The sequence below is a fragment of the Barbus barbus genome (genome assembly GCF_936440315.1).
Source record: "Barbus barbus genome assembly, chromosome: 12".
Lineage (NCBI taxonomy): Eukaryota > Metazoa > Chordata > Actinopteri > Cypriniformes > Cyprinidae > Barbus > Barbus barbus.
Window position 1 is genome coordinate 12,574,427 of NC_136740.1, and position 25,135 is coordinate 12,599,561.

At 37.5% G+C, this 25,135-nt stretch overlaps 2 protein-coding genes across 3 annotated transcripts; both read left to right on the top strand.

The window, feature by feature from the left end:
* Positions 1-4,040: 4,040 nt before the first annotated feature.
* LOC306877730 (uncharacterized protein) lies at positions 4,041-15,163 on the top strand. The gene is made up of 14 exons (XM_079429668.1): positions 4,041-4,167; positions 4,993-7,603; positions 8,928-9,980; positions 10,493-10,615; positions 10,739-10,882; positions 10,984-11,103; positions 11,194-11,349; positions 11,958-12,082; positions 12,169-12,301; positions 12,393-12,544; positions 13,268-13,364; positions 13,517-13,678; positions 13,780-13,943; positions 14,114-15,163. Exons 2-14 carry the CDS (start codon positions 5,122-5,124, stop codon positions 14,228-14,230), a joined length of 5,028 nt encoding a protein of 1,675 aa, XP_079285794.1. The 5' UTR covers positions 4,041-4,167; positions 4,993-5,121; the 3' UTR covers positions 14,231-15,163.
* A 1,785-nt stretch (positions 15,164-16,948) lies between these two features.
* On the top strand, positions 16,949-24,939 carry cyp21a2 (cytochrome P450, family 21, subfamily A, polypeptide 2). Of its 2 annotated transcripts, none has more exons than XM_079429900.1 (12): positions 16,949-17,098; positions 17,226-17,417; positions 18,025-18,114; positions 18,214-18,368; positions 18,655-18,750; positions 18,848-18,958; positions 19,060-19,146; positions 19,224-19,307; positions 19,567-19,680; positions 20,874-21,040; positions 23,503-23,606; positions 23,706-24,939. In XM_079429900.1, exons 1-12 carry the CDS (start codon positions 16,975-16,977, stop codon positions 23,945-23,947), a joined length of 1,566 nt encoding a protein of 521 aa, XP_079286026.1. In that variant the 5' UTR covers positions 16,949-16,974; the 3' UTR covers positions 23,948-24,939. The 2 variants fall into 2 exon arrangements, with proteins under 2 accessions (XP_079286026.1, XP_079286027.1); XM_079429901.1 differs by having other exon boundaries at positions 23,687-24,938.
* Positions 24,940-25,135: the final 196 nt, after the last annotated feature.

Sequence of the window (25,135 nt, forward strand, 5' to 3'; positions counted from 1 at the left end):
GACATAAGGGGAATATTCCAGATCGGGCCATCTGAGCTTTCATTTTCTCAAAGGCAAAGCAGGATACCCAGGGCTCGGTTTACACCTATCACCGTTTCTAGCCACTGGGGGACCATAGTCAGGTTAGGGGAACTCATATTAATCTTAAAAAACCTCATAAAGTGAAATTTTCATGCCATGGGACCTTTAAGGTTCTAGAATCAATGATCAAAAACTTGGACTCTGTAGTTACATTTGCATAATTATCAGGCAAATGCAAACACATTTGTTTCTTTAATCTAAAGAACTTGAGCAAATGCTAAAAGTATTTCATACAATAAAATTATGTTGCTCCCTTGGTTTATTCAATCTGTTTAAATTGATAAAGGCATGCTAAATTATTCAATATAAATATAGCACCACCCCAAAATAAGTCCTAATAATATTTATGTATGATATACATTTGCCAAAATGCATCTGACACCGTAGATTACATGAAAATGGCAACATGACAGATTTAGTAGTCAGAGTACACACATTCATAGTATAGAACATTCTTTTTTACATAAGCACCAATAGTTTCCAATTTCTGAATTAATGACTCTTAAGAGCAGGTTATTTTAATAAACTGGCCAAAACACTAAAGAATCCATCAGTATAACAAATCTCTTGTTGAATTTTGCTACTGAACTAACATCTGACTTGCCTATTGATTTTAGTATGACGAGTGCAGTTAAAGATACGTAGTATATGATGCAATCCTAAGTGCATGTTGTGTTAATGATGTTCTCACTGATTTTATCTCAAATTCAAATTGTATTCACACTAATGGGCTTTTATGCAGTTGCAATTGGTCTTACAATCATAACATCAAAATCAATGTCACAAAAATAATAATTTCAATAGAAGTCTAATACAATCTCCAGTGGAAGTCAAGAAGATGTGTGTGTCTGTGTTATGTTTATTAGTGCTTGGCATGCTAAACCCTTGTTTATTATGGTAGTAAAGCTTCTTTGAATCTTCTGGAGGAGGGAGGACATAAAGAGGTGCGAGCGCTGAGAGTAGAGGGGGAGAGAAACAGACCAAGGCGTTATGCTCTCGTATTATTTTAATCTCTGAGAGTCGGTCCAACATAAGCAACACGGTGGGATTGGCCATCACTTCAATCGGGCTCAGGTCAATGCTCACTTTGTTTGCGCTGTCACCATTAAACTTCTCGTTACATTTGAATCAGTAAAGCCTGAACAAATATGCAGACTCAGAAATGCACATATTTTCATTTGGAAAAAGTTCAAATGCTGTATTTAGGTAAATGAGTCTGCATCACTTAACATCACCCTTATTTACTTGTTATGCATATCTTGAATTTTTGAATGTTTCCAGCATGACCTTGCCAGCTTTCATGTTGGTGCAGCCCAAAATATATTAAATAACTCAAATCAAATCAAATCAGTCAATAAGGTCTGATTTTCAAGTCCATGCTGGAAATCCAACTTAAGGTGGTAGGTTTCTAGCTGTACATTAGCTTGTGCAAGCAAGTAGACCATTTTTGACTCAAACCAGCAGCAACCTGATCATACCATATTAAAGGTGGGGTATGTAATTTTTCAAAAACACTTTAGAGAACCGAGTCGGGGCCGAGTACCAAAACAAACTTGTAGCCAATCAGCAGTAAGGGTCTTGTCTACTCATGATGTGGAGGAGAGAGCATTCAGTGAACAGCCGAGCGATGACAAAGTTAGAGATGGCGGAAAAAAAACAAAAGAGCAAAAAACGTCTGCGGAACGATAAGGCAAGAAGTAGGACCCATGTAAATATCGGATCAGCTTTCCAGCGCTGCGCCGCAACAACTAAATTGTTTTGGTGATTTCAAATATCAACATTGGCTACCAGAAATCACTTACCCCACCTTTAAAGGCTAATTCACACTGCAGTGACAAATGCAGACCAGTGCTGACAATTACTACATAGAAATGTCACTTCTCAGACATTCCATGACAAAACTACTCGCAGGAAAAGTTGGTCAAGCTGGTTTTTAGAACATGGTAGCTAGCTGGTTTCTAGCTGGTCTAAGAGACCAACAAATTTAGAACAGTAATAAACCAGCTACCAGCTGACCATGTCATTTTTAGGCGATCAAGCTGGATTTTGGAACATAGTGCTAGTTTCTAGCTGGTTTAAGCCTGTCATTAGCTGGTAGATCATCATAGACCAAATAAACAAAAAGAGGTGAAGGTGGTCAACCTGGTTTTTGGGACATTGCAGCTAGTTTCTAGCTGGTCATTAGCAGGTGGACCATCATTGGGTCAAAAAAACAAACAAACCAAAAAAAGTCTGGAACATGGTAGCTGTTTTTTATTTGGTGCAAGCCAGTCATTAGCTGGTAGACCATCTTGGACAAGCAAATCAACTACCACCTGGTTCTACCAGCTTAAGATGGTCAAGCTGCTTTTGGAACAAAGTGGATGGACAACCAGCCATGGAACTGCTTAAACCATGAAGCTTGTTCCAAAATACTAATTACTGACTTAAGAGTAAATATTTGCACTGTTAATGGCATCAAAGCATCTGTGTTACTGAGATTTAAAAAAATAATTTGTATGCATTTAAATAGATTAGTCAACACAGGTATTTAGTTGGTTATTTTATGAAGCCATTTCTCATAAACAGCAAACGTAGTCTATAAATTACAAGCAAATGCAAACATAACTGGATTAAAGTGTTTTGTTTAGATAGTGGTAGATAGAAAGTTTTCCACAGAAACAAATGAGCAATGCTCTATACTGTATAATGTGATTTTGGGCTCATGAATTCCCAGAAAAGCTTGTCAGTAGATGGTTGTTTTGTTAGGTGTGTATACAGCTCAAGGCTTGGCACTGCTTTAACTAAGAGGGTAAGGTCAGGTCAGCAACAGAACGGTGGTCTCTGATGCGAGCCTGCTTTAGCGTGATATAAATATCATACAAGTGGGGGTGCTAGTGAGCAGTGGCCACCCATCATTTCCCATCAGATGACACGACAAACACTCTCTGTGCTCCACTAGAGGATTTTCACACTCAAACTCTCATCAGGTACTAGAAAGGAAAAGTACAAGCCAGATCTTTGTGGAAAAGGTCAAAAGAAGTGTGTGTGGAGTCATTTTAGATACATCTGTCCAGCATGTGACAGAGGTTTTCAACTATTTTGGGGTGAAACCTTTGCGTTCATTTCTCACAGAATGTGTTTTCTTTGCTTATGTAATAGGAGTACAACACTGTCAGGTATAAAAAAAATCCTTACTAATAGGATCTGCTTAAACTGAAGATTATTTTTTTTTTTTAATACGAAATAAATTAAAACCTGTGTGATGTTAATGAACCCACTGCAGTGGCAATATGAATAGACCTGACTTTATATTCACAGTTTTTAATCAATATATGTTTTATAAATATTAGAAGTTTACAAAAACAAGTGACACAAAAATGTTATAAAATGTTAGTAACGTTTCTTAAAGATATATTTATATTTCTGATTTTCTTACATGTTGCATATATTTTAATCTATGAAGTAGTAAATTATGGTCTGAGGGCAGGTGGAGTATAATCTAATGTCATATTTTTGATCAAATAAAAAGAAAATCTAATTAAATAGTGAATTTGAGTTAACAGTGATTAAAGTGTAAATCTTGCTATCTAAAACATTACAGTCTGATGCTACAGCAGGATGATTACAGCAGGATGTTTGGTTAAACTGTCCCTTTAATCAGCATGGTGGTTGTAACATGTAAAAAACAGATGCCACATTATACATTTTTTAATGTTTGACATTTGCTATTATATTGGTAAAAACAGGCATAATTCTAGAGGACAGCATTCATATCAAGCAATAATAACTGATAAACAGAAAGGTGCTAATCGATAGATTAATAAACTCTGTAAGTCTGTTAAATGATTAGAGAATTTCTTACCAGGAGAAAACACCCATAGTGTTTTCAGGAGCAGGAAATATGCTCAATGTAAATAGGCAAGGAGGCGGAGTATGGAAAAACTTTAAGTAGGAGATTTGATTGCCCCGGGTCCTTTGGCTAGTGGAGCTCCTGTTCACTGTCTCTCTTTCTCTATTAATCTCAATCAGTCACAGGAGGTTCTCAAAGCTGATGGAATGAGCTTCATACAACACTGAGAAGGACAGAAGCAGCTCCAAACACAGGTAAGACGCATTTTATTACACATAATTATAATAATTGTGTTCATTGCCATAATCAATAAATGGCAGTAAGAATTACATTTATTTTAAGTGGGCTGGATGATTTGTATTCTAAAATAATGGTCAGTTTAAGATTTGTGGATGTTAAGAATTATAAATGTTAAATAAAAAATATCAGTTTTTAAGGATCATTGTGTATATTTATTCATATTTATGCATGCTATTAATAATAATTTTAATTTTAAATATAAAGTTGATCAGTTTTCAATAAAAATTAAATAAATATACAAAATATACTTATATATTTAAATATACTTTATTTTTAAATATACTTTATATTTAAAATTAAATTTATATTTAAATTATATTTAAATATACTTTATATTTAAAATTAAAATTATAACTATGATTTTTAGGCCAGCCTAAATAGTCTTCGTGTAAGTTTTACTTCATCTCCAATTATTAAAGAATTTTTTGGATGCTTCTGTGGTGAGCGCTTAAATAGACTGGAGTATTTTTTTTTTACTGGAAACTGGCCCTGGCAGTTTTCATTTGGCCTAAATAAAGATTATGTGAGAGCTGAGTCAAAGACATACAGTCCCTGTGAGAGGAGGACAGTACGGCTCTGTTGCTGCGGTATAGTTCCTCCGCTGATAGAGGTTTGAGAGCTTTTTCCAAAAATGCAATCTTGAGCTCAGCCAGTCCGACTCATTTTAGCCTGACATACATTTGAAAGACATGCGTTTTATTTACACAAATTAATGAATGACTGAATGTGTGAATAAAATTATATGCAAACGCAAACTAACTCAGCTTTTCTCTTTTCAGGGAACACATCCATTATATCACAAATACCTGTAAGGTAGTTGAGGAAAATAAATTTGCAGTTTAGGCTTTATATAATCAGTTCAAACCATTTATTTGTTTGAAAGATTTGACACCTTAATACAGCATAAAATGTTAATCTCAATAGTTTTTCTCCTCATCCTAAATCCTGTGCTTTCTCTTCAAGGCACACTTAGCGAGAATAAAAGTGGCACTACCAAATCTAAGGACCACACTATTAGCCACAATGTTCCCAAGCTAGTAACCACAACATTAACTACCAAAGTGAAAATCCAGAAAAGCACCAATCAGACTCTTCCTTCCACACCAAAGCCTGTTTTGGATGCTGTCCAGAAACATGTGCCTTCTCTTCGAGACACACTTATTGAAAAAAACAATTTGACTACTAAATCTAAGGTGAACGTCATTAATCTAAATGTTCAGAAACCAGTAACCACATTATCAAACGCCAAAACGAAAAACCAAAGTCAATCTACTTCCTCAAAAACTAGCAACATTAGTCAGACTCTTTCATCCACTGCAAAGCCTACTGTAGATGTTGTCCAGAATTCTGGGCCTGCTCTTCCAGGCAAACTTAATGAAAAGAAAAATTCTACTGCCAAAACAACAGCCCACGCCGGTAGTCTTAATCTTCCAAAGTTAGGAACTATAGTATTAAATACCAAGCTGAAAAACCAGACTCATATCACTTCCTCAAAAAAGAGCAGCGTCAATCAAACTCTTCCATCAACTACAAAGCTGGTTGCTGATGAAATCATACTTAGCGAGAAGAAAAATTATACTGTGAAGTCAACGGTCCAAACTATTAACATTAATGTGTCAAAGAAAGTGGCTATATTATTAAACACCAAAACGAAAAACCAGACTCAATCTACTTCCTCAAAACTTAGTAATGTCAATCAGCATCAAGTCATCATCCAGAAACATGTGCCTTCTCTTCAGGACCCACTTAGTGAGAAGAAAAATTCCACCGTTAAATCAACAGCCCAAATTATTAAAGGTGCGACTACATTATTAAAGACCAAAATGAAAGACCAAACTCAACTTATTTCCTCAAAAACTAGTAGAGTGAATCAGACTCTCTCATCAGCTACAAAGCCTGATGTGGACACCATCCACAAGCCTATGCAAAGTGTACAAATCACAGTTAGTGAGAAGAAAAATTCTACTACCAAGTCAACAGTCGATAGTGTTAATGTTAATGCAGAGAAACCAGTAAATACATTATTAAAGACCAAAATGAAAGACCAAACTCAATCTACTTTCTCAAGAACTAGTAGAGTGAATCAGACTCTCTCATCATCTACAAATCCTGATGTGGACACCATCCACAAGCCTATGCAAAGTGTACAAATCACAGTTAGTGAGAAGAAAAATTCTACTACCAAGTCAACAGTCAATAGTGTTAATGTTAATGCTGAGAAACCAGTAACTACATTACAAAAGCCCAAAATGAAAGACCAAACTCAATCTACTTCCTCAAAAAATAGTACCACTGATCAGACTCTTGTATCCTCCTTGAAGCCTGCTGTAGATGTTGTCCAGAAACCGGTGTCTTCTCTTCCAGCAACAAAAAGTGCAAAGAAAAATATTAGTACCAAGTCAGTAGGCCACACTATTCATGTTAATGCTCCAAAGTCAGTAAACACCAAAATGATAAATCAAACTTATTCTGCTTCGTCAAAGCCTAGTCGCGTTGGTCAGACTCTTTTATCCACACCAAAGCCTGTTGTAGATGTCCAGAAACCTGGACCTTCTCTTCAAGGCACAGATAGCGAGAAGAAAAATTCTACTTCCAAGTTAACGACTCAAACTATTAGTCATAATATTCCCAAGCTAACTACATTAGTGAATACCAAAATTAAAAACCAGACTCATCCGACTTCCTCAGAAACTAGTAGTATCAATCAGACTCTCCAATCTACCTCAAAGCTTGATGTGGCTGAAAGCACACTTAGCAAGAAGAAAAATTCTACTGTAAAATCAATATACAAAAATGTTCATGTTAATCCACTGAAGACATTAACTACATCATTAAACACCAAAACGATAAACCAAACTCAGTCTACTTCTTCAAAAATTAGCAGTGTCAATCACACTCTCACATCCACCACAAAGCCAGATGTTGAAAGTACACTTATCAGGACGAAAAATTCTACTGTCAAGTCAACACCCCAAACAATTAATGTTACTGGGTCAAAATCAGTAACTACATCATTAAACACCAAACCGAAAACTAAAACTCAATCTACTTCCTCAGAAATTAGCAATATCAGTCAGACTGTTGCATCTACCACAAAGCCTGTGGTCGATAGAGTCCAGAATCCAACTAAATACAAACCTGCAGAGAGTTCACCAGTTAAAGTAGTCATCACTGAGGGTTGCGTTCCTCAAGAGTCTCAGACAGACTCGGGTAACGTAAACAAAGTACAAGAAACGGAGCTCAGTTTGAATCCTGGATCTCCTCTGGTAATGACTCATCACATCAACCTGGTTCAAGGAGCCTGCACAGGAAGCTGTGAAACTGAGATGGCCACACTGAGGGATAGAGTTGAGTTTCTTGAGAAGGAGATGGCAGCGATTAAAAAAATGTGTAAGTAATGTTATGCACTAATAAAGATCCTACAGTTATTAGTTAACCATTACAATGGCACTGGTAAATGGGAAAACAAGCATAAACTGTTCAACAGGTTATAATTCACACACTGTATCATCTATCTTCAGGTGTTCAGTGTTCAGGAGAGCAATGCCCTAAAAACTGTAGTGGTCAGGGCAAGTGTGAAGACAGAAAGTGTGTTTGTTTCCAGGGTTTTAGTGGCCCAGACTGTAGTGGCAAAACCTGCCCCTCTAACTGCAACAAAAAAGGGAAGTGTGTGAAGGGAATGTGTGTATGTCAGACTGGTTATACAGGCCTAGACTGCAGTAAGGGTAAGGCAGGCATATGAGAGTACAACACTGTAAAACTTTAAATGTTAATTGGAATGGTTCACTATAAAATAAAAATATAGTAGTCATAATTTTCTCATGAAAATGTTGTTACAATATGATTTTCTTTCATGGAGCATAAAAAGATAATTGTATCAGAATGTCCATGCTGCTGTTTTCCAAACAATGAAAGTGAATTGTGACGAGGGGCTGTCGAACTCCAAAGATTAAAAAAGCACGATAAAAGTATCATAAAAGTAGTCCATGTGACCTATACACTATTCCTAGTCTTTTCAGTCTTAATTTTAGAACAGGTGGAAATTTGTATTTAAGATGATCTACTTCAATGGTGCTTTTTATCATTTTAGAGCTGAGAAACACTGTTGAGAATTCAAACCAACAATTTTGTGAATATTTGCTAGCAGTCTGTTCTGTGTGTGTGCTGAAAAAAAATTGTGTCCTGGCTGTAAATAGGGTAAAAACAAAGCGGATTTTACTGATCAGAGAAATATACCTGGAAAAATAAGGGTTAGAGTAAGTTAGTATTGGAAAATCTTCCCGCCGCTGAAGAGACGGGAGCATGAAGTTACTCAGACACCTGAGTAACTTTGATTTTGCGACGTTTCACTGAACCAAGATAATACTGTTGTATTATTAACTATAGTAATAGGACTTATTATTCCATACTTGTGCAAGCTTTCTGTTACCAACTGTTAGCTGTTGCCTGTGTTGCACAGCATGTTTGTGAATTTGGGGACAGAGCAATGAAGACGAGGGTGTGTTGGATGTGTTTGGGTGTAAATTTCAAATATCGACAGTGTTTCTCAAAAATCACTTACTGCACCATTAACAGACCATAGTCCCAAACCATTTTCATTGTGAGTAAAAGAGCAGCAGGAACATCTTGCTAAATATTTCATGTTGTATTTCATTTTGGGCTGAACTATTCAATTAAGTATGTATTTAAATCTGTCTCTAAATTAATTCCCCAGCTGTTGACAAGAAGATCACAGTAAATGTTGAAACAATGAAGATCCCCACTCCCAAACCCGATACAAAACCTGTGAAGACAAAGCCAGACAAGACCATATTCGTGAAAAAGACAGACACAAATGACCCAATGACAAACGCCACAGCCAAGCCAACAGTGAAGCCAAGTCCAACCGTGTCTCCAGTTAAAGCCCAGTCCAATACCACAAAGAGAGACAAGGTTATTAAGACTATTGGGCAAGTTCTGTTAAACCATGAAGGTAGAAGACATCAAGAAAAAGACAAAACAACAATCATAAAACTAGATTTTGACAAACAATCACAAACTGATCTCAAGTCCAAGACAAATAATCTTAAAGATGAGCCTGTCTATCAGAACGTGACTCAGAGATCTGGAAAGAAGGTTAATGGAACCTCCAAAGTTTCAAAGAATGTGTTTAAAGGCACCAAAGAAGCAATTAATTCACCTGTGTCCAAGACAAAAGTCACTATTAGAACTGTAGGTGATCAAGCAAAAGAAAGCAAGACTATTAATGCTACACCTACTGGAAAAGACAAGAAGCTATTGCAAGGCAATGTAACAACAACTCTCCAAGCAGAGAAGTCTGTAAATGGGACAAGTTTTGAATCCAAAACACATAAAAAGCATTTTAACAAAACTATCAGCAGATTATCAGTCATTGGATCAGTTGAGGTTCATAATATCACTTCTACCGGGTTCATTATGTCTTGGGAAGCTCCTCTAGACACGTTCAAGAACTTCACTATATCAAGAAGGGAAATCAGAGGAAATGAAGATTCTGAGAAAATTCAGGATGGAGCAGCGGCTGTAAATGTAACAGATGTCCAAAGGCCCAGTTTAAACAGAACATCAACTAAAGTCCAAAGTAGCAAACCTGAAGGAAAGACTGTGAAAAAGTTCTCCCAAGTTCTTGCTGGTACAGCACGGTCATATTTTTTCAAAGGCCTTCAACCTCAAACGCAGTATTCGGTTTCCTTGTTTGGCTCTGGTCTTGGCGTACGATCCGAAATTCACCGCCTTGCATTATCCACAGGTAGGTTTCCCATAATTCCTGCTTTGGTTCACTGCAATAAACACCAGTGAAGAGCATTTACTCTCCTGCGGTGTGCTGGCAGCACTTAAGTATGCTTAAATCTCTAATGAATGCATGGCATACAGTACCTTGTTCATTTTTAAATAATGATGTTGGCAAGACCCACTTACTCTGTTTTAGTCATAAATACTAGGCATGTGACATCAGGAGCACAAAACAGCCTTAGATTTTCTTTGGCTGTCAACTTAACATAGAATTTACACTGCTAAAATTAATGATGTGTACTGTATTGGTAAATGGCGAAATTCAAAATTCACCATTAAATCATTTTAAGACTGAATGCACCAATTGATTACTTGGATAATATGGCATATTTATGCAGGAATATAAATGTTTCAGAACTTTAAAACATACATTTGTGGTGATATTTTTTAATGTCATTGACTTCTGTCTAAACTGCTCCAACTTTGAGATTTTCTTTGTGCTTTATGACTTTTTGACATTTTTTCCAGGCCCTGAACCGCCCACTGACTTGATGTTCAGCAATATAACAGAGACTTCCTTCTCAGTATCATGGACAAAACCTAAAAGCATAGTAGCAGAATATAAAGTCACGTACACCAACATTGTGACAGGTACTGAAAATGTCTTTGAGTTATCCTGCTTTTCTGCTATGACTATTAAGTGCTACCGTGTGCACCCTCACAATATATGATGATTTTGATGATTTTACAATGCTTTACCTTTTTATACTGCAGGCAAGAGTGGCTCCATGTCTGTTGACTCCCAGCTGTCCCATGTCCTCCTGTCTAAGCTCTCTGCTGGCTCCACCTATGACATTACTGTGAGCTCAGTTCTGAAGACACTCGAAAGCGAGCCAGTCACAGTCTCCGTCACAACAGGTGTGAAGAATGCTTATGGTTTTTTGTTTCTTTTCACTTGATGTTATGGTTGATGCTAATGCTTTGGAGTCATGTCTCTTTCACATTTCTATAAATCCTAGTGCCGGATTCTCCAACTGAACTAAAGGTGGTGAACATCACAGACACTAAAGCTCTGCTGGTATGGAAACCATCACAAGCTAAAGTGGACAGCTATATACTCAGTTATGGAACTACAAAATGTAAGTGCAGTCAGGCTTATTAAATGGCTGGTTCTACACTAAACCGTCACTGCTTATTAATTTTTTTGTTTTTTGTTTGTTGCTTTCTAGCTCCTAATGTGACTATTACAGTGACATTATCTGGCAGTACAGTGGAGCATCAACTCAGAGGACTCCACAGATCTTCTTTATACATGGTGAAAATCAAAAGTCAAGTCAACCGGCTCCAGAGTAGCCCAGTCTCCACAACCTTCACAACAGGAAGTGGTGCGTAAACTGTCACAATTCTGTTTACTTACCCTCAAGTAAACTAAATGACACAAAAACACTATAGAAGCAACATAAAAGTAATTTAAAAAGATTTTAAAAGGAAAGGGGTGTGTGGCCAAGTATTGTGACCCATACTCGGAATTTGTGCTCTGCATTTAACCCATCCAAGTGTACACACAGTAGTGAACATACACCCGGAGCAGCGCAGCATTGGCTGCCCACTGCTTGCTCAAGGGTCTCACCTCAGTCATGGTATTGAGGGTGGAGAGAGTGTTGGTTATTCACTCCCCCACCTATAATCCCTGCCGGACCTGAGACTCGAACCCATGACCTTCAGGTTACAAGTCCAACTCTCTATCCATTAGGCCACGACTGCCCCTACTGTTGAGACCTAATAACATACAAAAATCTGTAATATCAACTGACATCCTTAGGTTTACTTGTTATATGGTCACAGTTGGTATGACAAAATTGTATGATTGTGTGATCAGAACAAATCTGATTTTTAATAAAATCCACCTTTTCACCATTTTAGTTCAATATTCTCTACAGAAGCTGCCATATCTTGTTTTAGCCTCTTTTTTTCATGCTTTTGTGTTTTCCAGGAGTGAAACTTCAGGTCGTGACTTCCAATGAGGTGACCTTTCACTCAGCTGTGATTTCATGGAGGGCTCCCCGTGTGGCTTTCAAAAGTTATAGGCTCACATACCAACTGAACGAGGAAGTCAAGGTGATTATATCAATAACTCAATAGCACCTGAGACAAATTTAGCAGTCTTCCCACAATTTTCACTGCCCCTTGCTTTGTATTAACAGGAGGTGATTTTAAATCCATCTGTGAAGCGTTATGAGCTGACTGGACTGGCAGCCTTTTCAAACTATACTGTGAAACTAGAGGGAGAAAGAAATGGACAGTACATTAGTTTTGTCTTTGCTGAATTTACCACTGGTGTGTAATGTTCTTTTTGTAACTAACTCTATTTCACCCCTGGTTTATTCTATCTTTCATAGATTTGATTTTCTTTATTCTTGCGCTGTAGCCCAGCTCCCGCACCCATACCCCACAGACTGCTCAGAGGTACAGGTCAACGGGATGAAGGAGTCAGGAGAGGCTGAGATTTACCCTGAAGGGAAGGATGGAGAGCCAGTCTGGGTCTACTGTGACATGGAGACTGATGGAGGAGGCTGGACAGTAAGAAACAAAAGCCTGGATTGATACCTATAGTACACCCATAGCTTTCCCCATGAAACTGTTGTTGAAGCACAACATATTTTATGTTTTGATCATGAATTTATATTTTGTGTCATTATAGTGTGTCACAAAACACTGTAATTTAAAAGAATATATTTAAGTACGAACTGAATGTTATGTTTTTAAACACTTAATTGCATGCTAATTATTATGTAATATAGTTAAAATTTATATTAAATGCAATTACTTGAACTTACAGTAAGAGTGTCTTTACATTTATATGTAATTTCATTATTATTTCTATTAATATGCAATCTTTAAATAAAGTGCACTGTCAAATGTACACACAACCATTTATAGAAAAGTAACATATACTTTAATGCTTCTGTTGAAGCTTTTATGACATGTATTTAAATATATATGTACACATTTGTAATGATGAAGTTGCAATTTAGTAAATTTAAAATTTAAAATCTATGGTTACACTTTATTTTATTCACAATGTCACTTTAATGTATCTTGCACACAGAAAGACAAGAGTTGCATTTTGTGCACTTTTATTATGCTGTTGCTTTTATGCATTTGCATTGTTCTGATCTTATGTATAAGACCATACATAAGACCATACCCCTCCCTCCCCCCTTTTTTTGTGAACTGAACTGATATGTGGCTAAGTATATGGTTTTTGAATTTGAGTAAGATATTGTTGTTTTACAAATGCAGGTTTTCCAGAGGAGAATGGATGGATCTACTGATTTCTTCAGGAGCTGGAGAGACTACAGTAAAGGCTTTGGTTCCCTGAGTGGGGAATTCTGGCTGGGTGAGATTTTCCACAGTCATTGTAATATTTTTTTCGAAACCAAAAAATATATATACATTGAATATTTTCAGTTTCCCAGGTTCCCACCTAAAGAACATCAGTTTAACAGTTGCAAGGACTTACAATTACATTTCTGCACCCTCTCTCAACAGGAAATGACATGCTTCACACTCTCACCAGTCGTACACCAATGAGCCTGCGGATTGACCTGCGTTCAGGAAATGACACGGCCTTTGCTCATTATGCCAACTTCAACGTTAGCTCAGAGGCTAACCACTATGAAATCGAGCTGTCTGGATACTTTGGCACTGCTGGTGAGAAACAATATAACACTTTGTGTAAAAAAAAAAAAAAAAAAAGTTTTTGTATGAAGAAAGACAATCTGATGCACTAGCTATATTTTGTCTTTTTGCAGGTGATTCCATGAAATATCACAACCGCCGTCCATTCTCCACCAAAGACAAAGACCCAAAGACTCTTAGCATCCACTGTGCTAAGGCCTACTTGGGAGGCTGGTGGTATAAAAATTGCTACAAGGCAAACCTCAATGGCCTCTATGCCTCCTACTCAGACAACAAGGTACTACATCAGCAAACAGTAGCGTTTCTGTAGCTCAAATAATAGAGGTTCATCTTAGGTTTAAAGTACAATGTTAAGAGCATCAAACTATAGCCATTATAGAGACACCAATAGGGCTTAAGTCACAAACCATCCACCGATTTCTGAGTCTTTTTTTTCTTGTCTCTTAGGGTGTGGTGTGGATAGACTGGAAAGGCAAAGACGCGTCCGTCCCATTTACTGAGATGAAGCTTCGACCCTCCTATATCAGTCAAACAATCCCAACAACCCCAACAACCCAAGGTTAAACCTAGAGTGAATAGTGCACGTAGTGCAAATACACTGTACAAACTTCTACACACTGCTACTTCAATATTGTATATAGGTTAACAACATACATACAAAAACTTTGCAAAGTACATATGCAAACCACGTCCAACCAATCACAACACCTTTTGTAAGTTTTTGTTTTTTTTAATGTTATGTAAACTTTATGCATGTGTCGATGTACTTGTGTTAATGGAGGTTCATCATTGATATTAACATTTCCGCTACTGGAATAACTGCACTGTCTTGATCTATTGGTACTATTTTTTTATAATTTTTTTTTTTTCATATGGATGGTTTCCTCTCTATGAAATTGTTTTATTTTGATGTTGTAGACATGTAGACAAAACCAATAAAACAAAGTACTAACCAGTCCTGTTTAGGGGAATTTACGGTTAAAATTCAAGGACCAGGTATGAATGAAGACCAGGGGGGCGTATTACAGAATGTTTATTATCTTAGGTCTTAACTTAAGATACAGTATATGCTAATTAGGATTTTTTGCAAATTCGTATTACAGAAGCAAATCTTAACTTGATTTGGGATTCTTATCCTATCTTAAAAAATAGTATTTTCTCTAGTTAGGAAATCTTAAATGGCATAATCAAGCTCGACAAGCCTCTCTCAGGTCTGTTACCAAGCAACCAACACTTCACTTTGAAAATTGCCTTTTGCAAAAAAAACGTAACGCATTAGTCACTTGCACTACAACCAGTAATGCTCCGTGACCCTTTTGTTGGTCTCTATAATGCTGCAGTTCCTGTGCTAACTGTAATATGTTGTGCGGCAGTCTGTAATTACTTATAAGTGTTTTGTCATCAAAATATAACACATCTTCAGGGTCCTCCAAGAGTCTTTCTACCTTCTTCATTCTTCATTTTCAACTTTTAATAAATGTAATACCATTGTCGGACAGCACAGTTGTAAGCGTATTTTTCCGTTAGCTTTCAAATAATTTTGAAGTAGGACAGCTGTGGGGTTGTCCTATAGTTAAGACAGTTTTTAGTGTTTTTTGTCAAGTTAGGAGGTTTCTGTAGTACCCCTTTCCTATCTGTAGTTAAGATAAGATAACGCACTTAGGAAATGCTGTTCTGAATGTGGTCCTAAATTAAATTACCATGGTTACCAAACAGATAAGATAAGATTTTAAAGTTAGGATCTTTCTGTAATACGCCCCCAGGAGTCAGAGCTGCAATCACTAGAAGAAAAATTTACTGAAGAAAATAGTTTGCAGTTTCAGGCAGAAGTCAGCTTCAACACTCGCGATGGAGTTTGTAGGCCGCTCTGCATACATGTTCACCAGCAATTATACTCTAACAGAGGTCACTAATTACGTCAATACATAGGTAAGCAAGATTCTGGTTGGTAGATAAACTTAGAAAATCTCCACACATGGACGTAAAACTCGAAGCATATCTACTAGTGATTATTTTGGTGACAAGTGATCAGAGGTCAGACGCAATAGGTCTCTTCAGAGACGTATATCTGTTACCCTGGACATCAGGGTGATGGCAAATGACGATTTCCTCCTAGAGCTCTCTCTCTGCATCTAGCTGCAAAGATAAGACATTCACACACATATACGCAGAGAATACTTATCTCTACTTCAAGGTTGCCAGGCTCTGCCCTGAAACTTATCAAATATGGTTAACTACACACACACAATGAGAGCAGTTTCTTAGAGAGTAAAAAGGCAGACTAAAGCCATATTCAACTTATTTTCTAACATGCATAAATGTAACTTTGATTAATAATTATTCAAGAAATATTATAATTCATATTATTATGAAGGCCATTCTGGAAGCGAGATTTTGTGTATTATTTTTAATATTTCTTTACATATTTATAATTTCATTATATTTACTAAATGTGTTTGCTGTTATATTTCAATAAGCTACGTGTATATAATATAATATTAGTTATAATTATTTAAATGCAGAATTAAAGCCAAATAACTAAGTATTTGCACGTGACGGTAGACAGATTTATGTTGATATAATGATTCTATGCATTAGTGCACATGAAACTATCAGTTAATTATTACAGTGTAACTTTGCTTTACAGGTAAATCTTTTTACAAAGGATTTTACGACGTTTTCACTAACTAAGGATTTTACTAACTACCTTTTACTAAGTTTGGCTAAAATGGCAGTTGAAGCAGCCTGGTTTAGCAGTAGCTCCATTCCTGTGCTGGGCTGAAAGCTTAGATTGTGGTTTGGCTATAGACAAGATTCTGCCATACCTAACACTATATTTCTTTGATTGGTTTTTCAGGGTGGCAACTGTTTTTCACTATATTCCTGAGCTTATGCTGAATCACTGCTTTATTTGCAATGAATGGGGCCTTTCCATCCAACGCCTTACAGCAATATATAAGCATGGAGCTCAGCACTAAAGGTTGTACAATAGCATGCACAGTAACTTAGTGTTAGAGTACACTTCCTTTTTTCGACTAAATGCAAACTTTGTTGGTTATAAAACCAATGGGGATTTGGTATCCTGTAATATAATTTATCAAATCATAATGTTAGTGGTTCATTCTTCTTGCTTTGAGAGTAACATTGAGATTAAGGTCAGGATAATAATTACCTAACCTTGATGAGAGGATGAATTGAGATACAGCACTCAATCATGTGGATTGGAGCAGTGCTGGAGAAGGACGATAATAAAAGGGGGAAGAGTAAAAGAAAAGCATTCAGAAAGTTTTCAGCGAAGAATAAACAGCATGTGTATCTCAGCGGTGAGTGTGGTGCTGTTACTCTTCATTTTGTGGATGCTTGTGGTCCAGCTCTGTAGACAAACTGACAGGAAAAGTGATGGAGATGCCAAAGCAAGCAAGCAACCAGAAGGTAGGAGGTTTAAGTCATTTAAAAATATGTCCATTGATAACCTGAATACCAGAAAAGTGAAGAAAGAGATTGTGAAATTCGACAGCTCTGCTCCGGTTTAATATTATATTTCTTTCCACTGACCTAGCGGCTGTACCCAAACTCCTGCATTTCCTCTCTAAGCGCTTCTGTGGCACTCTTTCTCCCTCTCTTCCTGGTCCTCCCTCTCTCCCTTTGCTGGGCAACATGCTGGATCTTTCCAAAGAACATCTACCCATCCACCTGACTTCACTGGCACTTCGCTATGGAAATATCTATCGGCTCAACTGTGGCAACACAAGTAATTATTCTTTTTATTCCATTTCCATGATAGCAAAACTCATTGCAACTGGTGATATGAAGTAATATTATTTAAAAGTAGATTTACATAAACTTCACTAAATAGAGGAGATCAGGACAAGCTGTCACAGGGCTTATGTTAATAACTATGATTTTGAATCAATATTTTTTCTATAGCTGCTGGGTAAAAACTTAACACAATAAAACCACACATACATTCAAACAACAGTCAATTTTAATGAAGGTATAATTGGAATTGAAACATTAAACTGTGTTGTCAGGGCAAGAATATTTGCTTTTCATTTTTGCTTTTCCAGGGACAATTTGTGTGGTTCATAATTGTCTTGCTCTTTAAATGTACCTAAAAGCCTATATTAGGCTGTTTGACGACAGGTTCTATAGTGCAATGCATAATAAAGCTGAAAAAAATGTAATAAAATTATATGATACAAATAAAACAACGTTTTAATTTTAGATATTTTTTCCTGATTCATATAAAACCTACCCTGAGAAATGTTCAATGGACTAGAATGTGTGACAGTTATTGTAGTGTCAGTCTACATTACATCATTAAAATCTGTTCATGTCTTTTATTGTTTTTTTTGCAGCCATGGTGATATTAAATAATAGTGAGATTATCCGCGAGGCTTTGATTAAAAAATGGTCTGACTTTGCTGGGAGGCCTTATTCATATACCGGTAATTTAGTTCTATCAACTAACCAGCATGTTCATCTTTTCAAAAAGCCTGTCTATATATCATATCTCATATGTGTTTCTTCTTGTACCTCAATCTTAGGTGATATAGTATCAAGTGGAGGGCGAACCATTTCTCTGGGTGATTTCAGTGATGAATGGAAGGCTCACAGGCGTGTGGCCCATAGTGCTCTGCAACGCTGCATAACGGATTCCCTGCACTCTGTCATAGAAAATCAAGCACACCATCTCTGCAAGGTATAGGACAGACACATACACTTATACATCCTTTATCATGATGGACACTGATTGGTCTCCAGTTCACAGGCTCAAGGTCAGAAGAGTGAGAAAATGTGAATTTGCAATTTAGGAAATGACAAGCACCCTCTGACACACACACACACACACACACATTTACTTTGCTATCCAAATCAGTAAACATAACAGGGTAATGGACATTTTGCGTTTGTTTGTTTTTTGTTATTTTTAAATGAATGGTTTTGTTGGGATGAAATTCATTTCACCCCTTGTGATTTTGAAACAGGTGTTGCGGGACTACAATGGAAAAGCAGTGGATTTATCCAAAGATTTCACTGTGGCTGCGAGTAATGTCATCACAACACTAACCTTTGGCAAAAGTGTAAATGATGTTTAAATGTTATTCTCCACAATATACTCTCACAAGTATTCCTAATTTTAAAGTTTCACTTGTTAAACTAATCTTCCCCTTGTGACAGTATGATAAGAGTTCAGTAGAACTGCAGAAGCTGCAGGACTGTCTGAATGCGATCGTGTCTCTCTGGGGTTCGCCTTGGATCTCAGTGCTGGACTCCTTCCCCTTTCTCAGGGTAACACATTTGATTTTAACCCCAAAGTAGGTGGGTTTTAGAATTGATTTGACCCAAGAACCATTTCATTTGCAGCCTTTTAAAGATTTTTTTCCTCATAGAAATTACCCAACCCTCCATTCTCTCGCCTCATGAAGGAGGTAGCCAGACGCGATACGCTGATAGGGAAACACATTGAGGAGTTCAAGGTAAGAATGAATGGTCAAATGATGCAAGTAATGATCAAAAATATATCTAATCAAGTATCATTGTGTGATGTGTGCAGAAAAGTGACCATAGAGAAAGTGGCACAGTGACTTCCTCACTTCTGCAGAGCTTGGAACCGCCACAAGGGGGAGCCAATCAGATGGTGAGGAGCAATGAAACATATTTGTTTGAACAACACAGGGGTTGTCAATCCTTGGAACTAAACTCTGCAGAACAGTGGACCTCCAGAAAAAAGCGTTGACATCTCGGACGAGGGTTTCTCAAACTGAAAATGAAATAATAAAATTATCTGTCCCATCATTATGTTTTTTTTCTAGAAACCCAATACATGATAGCATTATAAATTATCCAATGTTTTTAACCTATAAATAAATGCAAATCTTCTTGTCTCCTCTACATAGACTCTGACAGACACTCATGTGCACATGACCACAGTGGATCTGCTGATTGGAGGGACAGAAACTACTGCTGCCTTGCTCAACTGGACTGTAGCCTTCCTTTTACACAGACCTGAGGTACATTTTTTTCTACAATAAGTTTCTTCCTTCAAGTAGGGGTGCTCAGTCCTAGTCATGAGAGGTTTCTGCACCAGAGGAACATTTTCATAATTCCTAGAACTTTTGGCAAAATTACCTGCTTTTTGGCCTCTTCGCACCGCAGGGACTAGGAAAGGTTTTAGTTCTAGGTACTCCGTTTTGGGGAACTAAATTATCTCCTACTTCAGAGTAGGGTCTAAAACAGTTCAATAGGAACTATCAGTGACATAAATGTATGCTGGTTCGCTAAACGTTTCAGTCGCATAAATTGGGCATTTATGTTCCATCTCCTGTTATCACAAAACCCACGACACACAATAAAACAGCTCCGATCATGGCGTCCTCCATTTACCGGTTGTTAACATTTTAAATGCTGCACACAAAGACGTTGCTGTCGGCCACTTCAGAGTTCCTGCTGCCAGTGCAAATGCAACCAGGAAAATGGCCCAAGGGAGAAATTGGTTCTCTAGGAACCACCCTGCTGTCTAGTTCCTAGAACTAACTTCCCATAACTATCCGGTACGAAAGCTCCTACGGTGGACCAAACTTGGTTCAGAAGTGTTTAACTGGGGTTGAAGCTAAACTCTGGACAGGACAGTGGTCCTCCAGGAGCAGGACTGGACACTCCTGTGGCATGTTACACAATGCTTGCTGAACAAACTCTGCGTTTCAGATTATAGGTTTAGGGTTGACAAAACCAAACAAATGCATCCTGGTTTAGATCAGGTTCAGGGGGTTCACAACACTCACTATAAACCAGTGTTCCTCAACTCTGTTTCTTGAGGGCCACTGCCCTGCAGAGTTTGGCTCAAATCCTGATAAAACTCACTTACCTGGGATTTTCTAGGGATCTTGCAGACCTTAATGAGCTTGCACAGGTGTGTTTGATTAGAGATTTGATTAGAGATTAGAGAGCTAAACAATGCAGGGCATTGGCCCTCCAGGGAAAGATTTGAGGAACCCTGCTATAAACTCAACTCAGGGTTTGATCCAGAGTTTGTGACACAACTAAAATACAGTCCATCTTCTTGAACCCAAAAACAGAGTTTGCTCAAACTAAACTTAAGTTTATTTGGGTAGCCACTGAAACTAGCTTCATGAAATAGGCCACATATCTAGAAGTGTATAAAGAGACATTCAGCAAACCATGTTTCCATTCTCTTGTCGTCCAGGTTCAGAATAAAGTGTACGAGGAGATGTGTGGTGTGCTCGATGTGCGGTACCCTCAGTACAGTGACCGACACAGACTGCCGTATTTGTGCGCTCTGATCAATGAGATGTTAAGACTTCGACCTGTAGCTCCCCTCGCCGTGCCTCACAGAGCCATACGAAACAGCAGGTGAGCATCAGTGAAATCACAATGCTATGATTCTTCACGATTAATTTCAGCTCAGTTCATCATCTCTGGTAATAATAATAATAATAATAAATGTATTTTTATATAGTGCCTATGGTGCCGTATGCATTACGGTTTGTCGTGATTTTTCTGAGATCTGACTCTGAACTGTTCTTGACCAGTGTTGGGAGTAATGCGCTACAAAAGTAATGCATTACAGTAACGGATTACTTTTTGCTGTAGTGCAGTAGAGTAAGGCATTACTAATCAATTTTCAGTAATATTTTATTCGGTGCATGTTCAGTAACACTTGCGTTACAACACACTTTTTTAAATTTAATTTAAAGTCAGGTGCCGACTTTTTTATGTCCCTAGGGCCGGGCTTCGAGCCAATATTCACGTCATAGTTCAGACACGGGCCGGTCCTCGGGCCTGTTTTAGGCTTCTCCTTATCTTTATATTTTAGACATCCATCAATTATTGATGGAAAAAAATTGCTGCGCTGGTGGAAACAACATGAGTCCGTGCTGCCGCGACTGTCAAGAGCGGCTCGACGGTGTTTAGTGTCAGCGAGCTGTCAGCACAGCTGAAGAGTTCTGCCTTCAAATACACGCAATAAAGCAAAAGCCCCCGCAAAAGTAATTACCATGAATGTGTCCGTGGAAATAGTAAGGATTCGCCATCTCCTCGTTAGACGCACCTTTAGAGAGAAGTGCATCTTCACGGATAACGATTATATTAAATAGTTTTTGTTTTTGTTTTTATTTATTTCGTTAAGTAGTATTTTAAAGCTTTCTTTAGATATATTTATCATGTCTGTGAGGCATGTATTCGCTGACTTTAGATAAATTTTTGTGAAGCGCTCCTGTTCAAGATAAAAGCATGACGTTTTGTTTATATTGTGAGTGCAGTGCACACAAATAAAAGTAGACCCTTTACAGTTACGAATGATGTATTACTCTTACCTTTATGAGCAAAAATTATGGCGTAAGTTGTTTGAAAAAAAAATTGCAATTGATTGCGCTGGTGCCTCCATGTCCTGCGCTTTTGCTTCCACTCTCAACACAAACTAGGATGCAGCGCACATTTATCTAGGTTTAACGTTTAAACATTGTTATATGCTTGAACTGTTTTAGTATATCTATAGATTTTGTTTTAGGCAAGTCATGATGATTTGAGAAGGCTAAATTGATCAATCCTAAGCTATGATCCACCTGCCGGTCTGCCGCTGGCCGCTTGGTCGTTACTTTAAGAGAGAAAAAAAACGTATTTAATGAACAAAAAATGCTCCAAACGTTTTTTCTAAATGAACTTATTACGAAATATAAACACTTTGCCATTAGGGCAGGGCTCTAGTACATTTTGTCATTTTAGAATGTTAAGTTCTACTTCTGTAGATATTTTGGTGAAAGTAACTCAAAAGTAATACAGGAGTCATGTAACGCATTAATATTGACAGTAATATTGTAAGGTAAGGAATTACTTTTAAATAACAGTAACAAGTAATCTGTAATGTATTACAGTTTGGAAGTAACTTGCACAACACTGTTCTTGACAGATCACTATGTGGTTAAGTGGACTTATGAAATCGACTGTGAGGCTTTTTTTTAAACCCATAAAACTGTACACTCAAAATAAAATCCTATGAAACAAATTATGTCATTTATTTTGCATTGTCCTGTTTTTTGGCATAAAATTAAGTATGGTGGCATGAGAGTGTGACCCAAATGTGTGAAAGTTTAAGTTCTCTTACATTTGAGCTGAACTTTGTGCATGCTGGGATTGCTTTTGGTACAAACATGCAACAATACCTTAAAATTTGGCCAAAACTAAGTCATTTATGATAGCATAATCAAGATGCCTACTTTTTGGAACAGCCTCTGCTTTGTAGACATGACGTCCTAATGCTGAATCCTTAAAGGGTTAGTTCACCCAAAAATGAAAATTAGCCTGTGATGTACTTACCCTCGAGGCATCCTAGGTGTATATGACTTTCTGCTTTCAGACGTCATCCGCCAGAACGGCTTCCGTGTATGACAGTCAGCGGTAGTGAGAAAAAAGTGTTTATTACGTTTGAAATATGGATATTAATCTTACAAAAATGCACGGATTCGTTACAGGAAGCCTTTATTCACCCCGCGGAGCCGTGTGAGGCACGTTTTATTACAGATGCGTGTACTTTATTTCACGTCTTCTGGACTGTTGACAAAAAGCACTCGCTTACCCCATTGTAAGGCTTGGAGGGGCCAGGACAATTTATAACTCTGATTCGATTCGTCGCAAAGAAGAATGTCATATACACCTAGGATGCTTTGAGGGTGAGTAAAACACAGGCTAATTTTCATTTTTGGGTGAACCAACAATTTAATGCTGCCTCTGTAGGCTGCTCACTGGGTTTTGAAACAGATGATGCATTAATTTGTAAGTTAGATTCCTGTAAGAAATTCATACAGTCCTCTATTTAGTATTGCAGGTTATTTCATCCCCAAGAATACAATAATCATTCCTAATCTGTATGGTGCCCACCATGATCCAGAGGTCTGGGATGATCCATACAGCTTCAAACCAGGTACAAAACCACACATTTTCCATCTTTTTGAATTTGCATATTTACATGGTACATAATGCAGTGCTCATTAACTGTGGCAGTGAATCTGATTTATTGCAGAACGCTTTTTGGAAGGTGGTGGCGGGTCCCTTCGTGCCCTGATTCCTTTTGGAGGAGGGGCCCGACTGTGTCTGGGAGAGGCAGTAGCCAAAATGGAGATGTTTCTTTTTACGGCCTATCTGCTGCGAGACTTTCAGTTCCTGCCTGCCAGAAAAGAGGAGCCTCTGCCTGACCTGCGAGGTGTCGCCAGTGTGGTTCTTAAAGTCAAACCATACACAGTTGTAGCAAACCCAAGAGAATAGTAACTGATTATGAATAGAGAGCCGCAAGGAATGAGTCCTAAAACCCATTTTTTTTTACTTCCCGCTCCATCATACCAATGTTAATGGGGTTTTTTGAATAGGTTTTTGGTTAAATGCCTGAGATAAAGTCTGTGGTTAACACAAGCTCAAGATATTTCACATTTTATTCTACAGCACAAAGTACATTAGTAATAACCTACTCATGATTTTGTTAAGCTTTTATGCGTCTTGTAAAAGGTGGTTGCTAACAAGTGGCTAAATGGGACTACAGAGGTTGTCAACATTAAACGGCATCACGCCAAACTAGAAAACTCATAAAATCTCTAGTCCACTTTTAAAGCCTTGTTGCGTTTAATGCATTATAATTCTAACTCAAACTTTCCAACTTGTAGATATTAAATAAAGATTGCAAGAGCTGTCGGAAACTTAAGAGTGGTGATGCTGAAGCCATGTGACCGTAGTGTAGTTCTTTAATAGCCTAATTTTAGCTTTTTACTTCTGGCGATTGTATTTAGGCTTCAGAATTCATAAAAGCTGTGTTCATTTGTATCTTAAACAAAATGTGTAGGAATCATACACTTGTATTGGTCACAGACCTTATTTTCTAACTATTCAAAAGACATTAGAAACATCCTGCTAGCTTTTTGTCGAGGGAACCACGGTGATGCTATTATTGACCTGTAAAACATGTCATCCATGCACTACTCTTTATAAATTGCTTTATAATTTAAGTTATAAACATCCTGTTGTAACGTATCTGTTTCTGTTTAGTTTCCTTTCTGCCCATATTTGGTTCTTCCTGTTTTTGTCCGTGTCCTAGTTCTGTTAATTAATTATCGTCATCACCTGTGTTCTATTAATTGCCTTGTTTCCTGTTTGTTCCTCCCCTTTATAAGTCCTCAGTTTTGCCATTATGTTTGTCCGATCTTGAGTTAACAAAGTGTCTAATGTGTGTTGATGCAGCTTATTAAAGATTACTCTTTTTGTTTTCACTTTTCGTTGTGCGCCTCGTGTCTACAACCACTGACGCGTTACACCTGTATTTTTTCATATGTATTTTAGGTCACACATCACACAATTTTTACAATATTGTTTAACAATAGAAGTCCTATTATTGACTACACAACAGTTCATCGGTTTTGAAAGGTTTTGTCATTATTATTGTCTGTAAACATGGTGATAAGTTAG

Excerpts from the sequence above, each read along its gene's own strand:
- LOC306877730 (XM_079429668.1), top strand. The coding sequence starts at position 5,122 with ATGTTAATCTCAATAGTTTTTCTCCTCATCCTAAATCCTGTGCTTTCT. Across the intron at positions 10,883-10,983 it reads CACAGTCTCCGTCACAACAG|TGCCGGATTCTCCAACTGAA; the intron begins GTGTGAAGAATG and ends TATAAATCCTAG. Across the intron at positions 13,944-14,113 it reads CCTCCTACTCAGACAACAAG|GGTGTGGTGTGGATAGACTG; the intron begins GTACTACATCAG and ends CTTGTCTCTTAG.
- cyp21a2 (XM_079429900.1), top strand. The coding sequence starts at position 16,975 with ATGTGTATCTCAGCGGTGAGTGTGGTGCTGTTACTCTTCATTTTGTGG. Across the intron at positions 17,099-17,225 it reads AGCAAGCAAGCAACCAGAAG|CGGCTGTACCCAAACTCCTG; the intron begins GTAGGAGGTTTA and ends CCACTGACCTAG. Across the intron at positions 19,681-20,873 it reads TCCTTTTACACAGACCTGAG|GTTCAGAATAAAGTGTACGA; the intron begins GTACATTTTTTT and ends CTTGTCGTCCAG.